We start from the raw sequence: 8,373 nt of genomic DNA, 5'->3' as shown, positions 1-8,373 counted from the left end.
AGTGTGATATATTAATTTTGTAGTACTCATAGGTTAAAACATTTTGATCATCTAAATAAAGCCTGAACGGTTTTGAGACTCAACTAAACATCGTTGTGGTGTAACGTTTCTTAAAGCAGCTGTGGATACATTTTTGTAAGCGTCACAACCCACGTGAAATGACTCGTTTGACTATCATAATTGGAGCCATTCGGTCTAATAAAATTTGGAAGTCTAGAAGATTCCCAGAGCAACTCCCAGGGCTCCGGCATCGTGCATGCTCGCTCACTGACATGCCACTGTTACCATTATTTGTCATGCCTGTGCTTTCAGCTTCTCTTCGTTCCTCGTTGTTTTAGACTAGTTTGTCTCACCCTCGCTGCTCTAATCAACACCACTTCCAACTGCTTTCAGTTTCCAGCCAGACAAACTCCCTGAACTCTACCTGCCCAGCACCAAAAGCCACAGAGATGAAAAGGCAACTAGAAAGCCTGATATTTCCCTCAGGAGTTGGTGGAGCTGAAAATGAGAGTGAACGTTGGGCTTTGATTTGCCAGGTGGCTCGAAACGCAACTCCGAATAAATACCGCTCTATGTTTGCTGGATGCATAATTAAACAACTGTTTGCTAACACGTCCGCCGTATCAACTCCGAGGTGACAATATGACAGCGTTGTGTGTTGCGCTGCCCTCAAGTGGCCAAAAAAAATCAACGAATGCAGCTTTAATTTAAGTGATATCTTTGGCGTCTTCTCATTATTTGTACCAGAGCATCTGTTTTGACATGAACACTTGCCGTAAGTCATAAGACACAAACAGTTGTGCCACTTGTCTGTGTCTTTATTCATGATGTAATCTTCTTTCACCGTCAAAACAAATTCAGTTACTTTGAGCCATGTCAGGTGGTGATTATGCAAAAGAACATTGCCCCCTATTATGAGCAAATGCCGACCTACGTAAGTTTAGCTGATGGAAGGTTTATGCCTGGAATACCAGATAGTCTATCAGCATTAACTCCACCAAATCAGCCTTTCAGATTTCAACAAACAGCCCATTAATTCTTTACCAGATGTGCCTGGGAAAATAGATGTTCAAACATTCAGTGCTCTATCATCTGCTGACATAGCTCATGTTCGCTGGGACCAGGCTGAACAAATCTGATTAGATATTTCCCTGGAAATGTTTGTTGGGAGCACTTTCGCAATTTGGTCAGTGTTGTTTTTTTCTACACCGAGCTCACTGGCAGGGAGAGCTGTAATTATTTCCCGCCCAATCAAATATCGTGGCAGCTGACATGGGGAACAGAGCTGAGCTACAGTGAGATAAATATCACAAAAATAAGCCACCAAATCTTTCTTTACTGCCACGCAGCACAAATATCACTGCACTTACATCTTTTCACCGAGCAAAGAAAAGTGGAAACAAGAGTTATTAATCCGTCACTTTAATCTGTCGCTCAAGTGAATAGGAAATGTGTTGTTCAGCTTCGGCTGAAGGACAAACAAACTGCCTCTGAGTGTTTAGACGACAGTCAGGATGCTGTCAGCTCTGAACTCGGGGGGAATCAGAGTTCAGTCGAGAGCTGTGTGTGTGGACAGCAGGTGAACGTCTGATGTTACGCAATGTAAACAGTGCTGCTGGGCTTTATTAGCAAGCCAGTGGGGCGTTGAAGTTTCTGCGTGATTTGCTCTCCCGGTGTGGATGTTACAGGCGTGACCTGAGAGGAGCAAAATGTGTCATTTCCTCGCTTCTGAGTGGCAGAACTTCACAATCAAACCATTTACACATTGGAGGTGGTCGCCGTGGTGATGTTGGACTTAACGGCTGGCTGATGGAGGAGGGAACAGCAGTGAATCACATTCTGGTCCATCCTCTGAAATGAGGGGGTGTTTCAGTCAAACTGTAAGAAAATGAATTATAGAGAAAACTGTGTCTACAACCTTCATCTGTATGTGACACACTGCAGAACCCAATAAGTGTGAATGTCAGAGATCCATCTGTCTCTCTCATATAATTGAATTCACTCCCAGTCTCACGCTGTATGTGGACATGCCTCAGCAGTTTAGCTCTGAACACTCATTTCTAATTCAAATTTAGCCTGTGGGTGATGGCCTCCAAGGGTGCAGTGAGCGTCAACAACCAGTGGGTGGGGCAGTGGAGTTGTGTCAATACCAAGACATTTGCCATTTGCTCTTTCTCCAAAGTGCCCCAGGGCAGACCTTCTGTTGTGGTCGACAGTTAGTGAGTTGCTTTAACAAATGAGCAACAACAGACAGGGAGGGGTGGAGGAGGGAGGAGAAAAAACATTTTGTTGATGCTAAAAAATTCCTCTTGTATCTGGCGGCAGTGTTAAAAATACAGTCAGATGTTATTTATATATTTGGTGCCGATGGAGCAACACAAACAACATATTTTATAGCATTGAAGCACAATATGAGCAAGGGCGGTGTTGCACAACATCGACAAGGCAACGTGAACCCAAGCACTGAAGATGAATGCCTCTTCAACAGCCTCTAAGGGACACTGAGCTCTGAGCCTGCGTTCACTGTTTATCACCGACTCAAGTGTTCGGCTATGTGAGGGAGGCGTGTTTAATAAACCTCATTCCAAGTTAAGAAATTATTTTTCAGGCAGACTTGTTCAACAGCCAGTTGTCTAGCCCGAGGTTCAAGAAAAATGCCTGCTGCTTGTAAATTAGCACATGAGGTGATACATCAGTGGTGGTGAAGGTCTGAGTTAGCAGAAAATACACTCTGAATGGTACTGCTGATGACTCACTGCACCAGTCCATGTATACAAGGTTCAAAGTCTCCTCATTTCTCTCTCTTTTGTCTTGAACGTCCTCATTAGACTAGTTCTTAAGTAAATTGTTGGCTTTCTTCTTGTTGTTGATCCAAACGTAAAAAATTCTGAATTTCAAATTTCTGAAAGTTTCTATCTTACGCAGAATGATCCTAAAAAGCAATTTATAGACTATTTTCCCAAAATAATCCTCTTAAATCATCACATATGACCCACTAGAAGTAGGTGGCGATGTCTGTATCTACAGAGATCCTGTCCTCTGCTTCTATGAATGATTAGAAGCATTTTATGATCTATAATTGTTATTTGGTTGTTGACAGGACTTGTCTGGGTGTCACTGATTCTCAATAAATGCAGCGACGCTGTGGGGTGGTGCCAGCCCACAGCGTCGCTGCACTTATTCCACGCTTATTTGATGACCTGGTCATGAGAATCAACAATCAACTTTTTATGGTTTGTATACAGACGACAACTGACAAAACCTGCTCAGTAATAGGTATATGCAAACACCCGATCCTGGGAAAAGGCAAGGCGAGATTATTTGTACAGCACAATTCAGACACAAGGCAACTCAAAGTGCTTTGTAGGTGCATAAAATGACATTAAAAGACATTACAAATTGCTTTATAAACCAACAGCAGGATTTTGAAATCTTTTCTTTGACAGCCAGTGTAAAGATCTCAGAACTGGAGTGATGTGATCCACTTTTTTGGTCCTTTGTTAGGACTCGAGCAGCAGCGTTGTGAATCAGCTGCAGCTGTCTGATGAGGGTTTTTTTTAGAGACTCCTGTAAAGTTGCCGTCACAGTAGTCGAGTCTGCTGAAAATAAATGCAATTTTTGGCTGCTGAAGTTCAGGCCTGAGTCCACGACTGCACCAAGTTTTCTGGCTCGGTTTGTTGTTTTCAACATTACAGACCGAAGCTGAGCAGAAACTTTTAGTCGTCCTTCCTTGGCTCCAAAAACAATTATTTCAGTCTTACCTTTGTTTAACTGAAGAAAACTCTGACACATCCAACCATCGATGTGTTCAATGCATCTACACAGCGTTTGTTTAGGATTATAAATATGATTTGTCTGTACTTGGGCATTTTGACTTTACTTCTCCCGCAGAACACAATAAAACACATTTACAATCGTCACCTTTTCATTTTCTCTGCACTGAATTACAGGTCACTGTCAGTTACTGGTTAGCCGAAGTTTGCTCGTGAGCCACAGTAACATTAACCAGTGTTTGCAGTAGCAAACGTAGCAATGTTGTTTTCCTTAGCAGGCAAAGGTGACAGAGTTCATCAGCAGGGTTACACCACTACTTCTGGTGTCGCCCCTGTGTATAGTATGCCTTTAATTAAGGGAGCAATTTGTAATATATGGCCTGAATTTTAGTTTAAAAAGGCTCGACTGCCATGCTAACACATCATAAGACGCACTTCGTTCAAATTTGACATAAAGTAAGTAAAACTCACATGAGCCAACAAGCTAACGATAGCTAGCTACAGCCAAGGGTAACTAGCAAAGAGCAGCCATTGTTTACTCAGGTGACATGCTGCCCTCTATATTTTTGGAGCTACCTTCGAATTCTGCCTATATTTTATAGATCACATCTTTAAGATAACAATCCATGTATCTTTGAATTGTTGCATTAAAGAGCATCTTCTGTATGTTGCCAATCAAACTCAATCGAGCTTAACAATGTGTTGTTAACCTTTTTTTTTTCTTTGGAAAACACCCGGTGTATATATAAGGTATCTATGTCTCATTAAAAGGAGTAGTCAGTAGTCACATCTTATGGTCTTAGAGCCTCTTCTCATACTAAAGTGTAGCCACCCTGAACAGAATTTATTCTCAATGGGCGGCTATAAAAGACAAACTTTAACAATCACAATCCTATTTTAGAAGCTTAAAGAAGAAGAATCTCCAAATGTTTCCGAGACATGGAACTAATCTTTAAAAACAGACTGAAGGACTGCACTCACTACGCCACAGTAAAGCCTTAAAATCTATTCTCCTCCTGAATTCACAGGATTTTCACTCTGGCCCCTGGCAGCCAGACATCTCTAACCATGCGAGGAAATCTGGGTGGATACAGATTCTCTTTTTCTCTCCCTCAACAACAACAACGCAGCTGTTTACACACACCTCCAGTGGGGTTGCTCCATGTAAGAAAGGGAAAAAGCTTGTAGCGAGCAGCTGCTTGTCTGAATATGACTCAGGCTGTACACATACTGTAAAACAAAGTGTGTAACGCACTGCACAATATAACTGGATGTGTGAGTCAGTGTATTAATCCCGAATCTTTACACTCTAATTAATGGATTCAGCAGAGGTGGAGAGGATGAATTGTGCCTTTTAACATGTGTGTATCTTCTTTTCCATCAGCTACTCCTTTAATTATCTCCAAAACCAGTCAAACTAGACGTCCCCTCCTTTGAGTGACATGTGATAAGTGGTATAATTTTCTGAAATTGGCAGAGTTGCATTTCTCTCCTGCGTTTGGCTACGAGGAATTAAAGCCCACATGTGAATTTTTAATAGGGTGGAGAATGAGACAGGTTTCAGCTTCGGTGCTGCATTAATAAGTCATGGGGAGGACACAGAGACAGAGGCAGACACACACATAGTTTGTCGGTGGTGTGTTCGGCGTTTAACACTTTGTCAATGTGTGAACGTTGCTTTAAAAAGTGGGATCTTGAGTCAGATGAGGGTCATGCATGGGATTCTTAGATGTTCCCTGCAGAATGAGGATAAATGAGAAGGCTGTGAGTGTCTTAACCATTATGTTAACAACACAGTACAACTACACAACCACAAGTGACAAGAACTATGCAGAGGAGGGATGTGAGCTTCTTCTATATGTAAATTTGAGACAACAAACAAACCGCCTGATGTCTCCTTACTTGCCCTGACAGCAGTTGCACAATAAAACTGCCATATCTGCCTGCTGTGTCATGGTGCTGTGCTGAAGCCTCAGGGTGTGTTACCTGGCCCGGGCAGATTCCTCACCTCAGCCCTCATTTCCATGGGAAATTAAAAAAAACACTTCTAGGCAACAATCACAATGACATCTAGGAGGTTTGAGAGATCGAGTTAGCCTGGATAATTCCTCATTTTAGAGTTTAGAGAGCAGTAAATATTAATAAGGCAGTGCAGGTGCAGACTCCCCTGTTCTCTCTGAGGAGGGACAGGTTACCTCACAACACAGAAAGGCTTCTACACGGAAAGGCTTCTGTCTTATGAGGGCTGCTGCGACATTGGACCGGTTTGTTCCCGAGAGAAGGCAGGACAAACACTGTAATCATGGTAAGATTTCACTTTCTGACTCTCTCTGGTGACTTGCTTGTCAAGAAGGCTTTTCTGTCGAGCACTGGACCTGCTGGGTAACACTGTAAAGCCTCAGAGCCACTGTGTTTTGTTGTATGGAGCTACAGTTTGTCTTCACACCTGTAAGATCTTCAGGAGTGCGTGGGTTTTCAAATACCCCCTTAGATTGGATTAAAGAGCTGATTTCTATGTTATGTTAACACTTCAGGTTATACATCAACAATAAATAGGCACTATCAAAACTTTAATAAGCCTGTAATGCTATAGGCTTAACCGCTAAATGTCAGGAAAGAATACCCAACAAGAACAGGCATATGATTTATTTATTTATTTTCAAAACCATAATTACCAGAGACACTCCCACGCCCCCAGGCAGCCCGGGCTGTGTGTCATCACACTGAAAAGTGAAGTAAAAGTTAACTTCTAGTTCCTTTATTTTATTTTTTTCCCTTAAAAAGTCGTAACTAAGCGACACAAAGGCAGTTAAAGGGTTAAATTCCTCGACCAAGCAGCAGGATGGAAACACTGACTTGAGCTTGAGTGAAACAAGAGCACGTAGATTTTGGAAAACCGAAAAAACTGAATCCAACAGGCTTTGAAAGCCACACAGCCGCTGCGTCATTTCCCCTGGAAAACTTTGTTTGGACACGGTCTCTTTGCTGCCTTCAGTGGCTCAACTTGAATGTAGGAATTTTGAGCTCCCTCGACCTGGACGAGGTGGTTCAGCAAATATAGGACAGCAGTGTCACTTCACTCAACCCAAACTAGAGTTGTTGCGTGTAATTTCAAACTGAAACGTTCAAACCTGTGTTTTTAGCCTATTTGAGAAACATCAGATGCAATGGCTGCTTTTGTTCAGGCTTTAAAACTTTCACATTTCTGGAATTTCATTACCCGGGTTGCTCCTCGCTCTCTGTTGCAATGTTGAAAGACAACAAGCTACGCGCTTAGCCTGAGGTCTAGCAAGTGTCTCACATATTTGACAGCCAAGCAATACTTTGATACTTGCCAAGCTGCTATCTGTCAACATCTGGATTCTTGCATAAACACATTTCCACTTTTTTTAATTATAGGCTGTAAAATCATCAGAATGTAATTATCAACAGTTATCTCATGACTCTTTCCAATTTGAGCAGGTCTGGACCATACTCTTTTATTCATTTATTTAGAGAGAGCTAACATTTAATTCATGAGCAGGCACCTGGTGACAGTGGAGACGTATAGATGCCAGTTGAATGCATATCACCAGGTGTTTGTCTTTCAAACAAGAGAAACCGGTATGTGGGCAGCTGTACAGTAAGTTTCAGAAGTTGTGAGACAGCTTTATGGTGTGTTATCAATTCATATTTTCACGATTAAATAATGAATAGTTCATTCTATAATATGCCGAAAGCCCAAAGTGACGCTTTAAATTGCTTCTTTTGTCCAACCAACAGTCCAAAACCCAAAGATGCTTCATCTACCAGCATAAATTACCAAATAATAGCAGAACATTCTTAAATCTAAGAGACTGGAACCAGCAAAGATGTGACATTTTTGCTTGAAAAAATGACTGAAACAATTAATTGATTATCAAAATAGTTGGCAAATAAACAAACAGACAAATAAATTGACTAATCATTGCTGCTCTGCAGTGTCACACATCTACTTCCCAGTCTAACTGGTCCTATAGCTGGGAGTTAGTGAGGTTTAAGGGTTAGGGTAAGCTTCACCACCGCAAAATGGACCTAACGCTCAACAAAATCCAGAATGTTTGCTTTTCTGACACCACAACGAGCTCTCTGTTGATATCAGAACAGAAGAAACTCTGCAAATCTTCTGTTGCAGACTGTACCTTTGCCCATGAAAACAAAAACACTCTTTCTCCATCTCTTATTGTTTATAAATGTAGCACTAAAAGCAGCTCAGCTTATTTAATGGAGTTGATGTACTTGATTGTGCTTGATTCTTGCAATTTTGGGTTGCATCCATTTGGAAAACAAATGGAAAACAAATTAAATGTGATGTGTGGTGTGGTGTGCAGTTTTAAAATGTTTTGAGTTTTTTTTTTGTCAACTCAGCGTAAAATATTCACAATCATAGCTGAAAGCAGCCAGTAATGCAATTAAGCCTACATTCAGTTTGCCATCAGTCAGATTAACACTGCAGTCAGGTGTAGGGTAGTGCTGAACAGTATGCAGAGAAAAAAAAAATCATATTGCAATTATTTTGATAATATTGTGATTGCTTTTTGAGTCATGAATTTAGTAGAAATGGTATTTTTTGCATTTAACT

At 41.3% G+C, this 8,373-nt stretch overlaps 1 protein-coding gene across 1 annotated transcript in view; it reads left to right on the top strand.

The window, feature by feature from the left end:
• The first annotated feature begins 2,085 nt into the window (after positions 1 to 2,085).
• Positions 2,086 to 8,373, top strand: part of LOC141017724 (uncharacterized) — a 34,721-nt gene continuing 28,433 nt past the window's right edge. Inside the window, exon 1 of the mRNA XM_073492455.1 lies at positions 2,086 to 2,124. Within this exon, the coding sequence (XP_073348556.1) occupies positions 2,086 to 2,124 (39 nt within the window). The remainder of the gene's footprint in view (positions 2,125 to 8,373) is intronic.

The sequence above is a fragment of the Pagrus major genome, chromosome 22 (assembly GCF_040436345.1).
Source record: "Pagrus major chromosome 22, Pma_NU_1.0".
Lineage (NCBI taxonomy): Eukaryota > Metazoa > Chordata > Actinopteri > Spariformes > Sparidae > Pagrus > Pagrus major.
The sequence above is the reverse complement of the archived record's forward strand: the minus strand, read 5'-3'. Positions and strand labels throughout refer to the sequence as shown.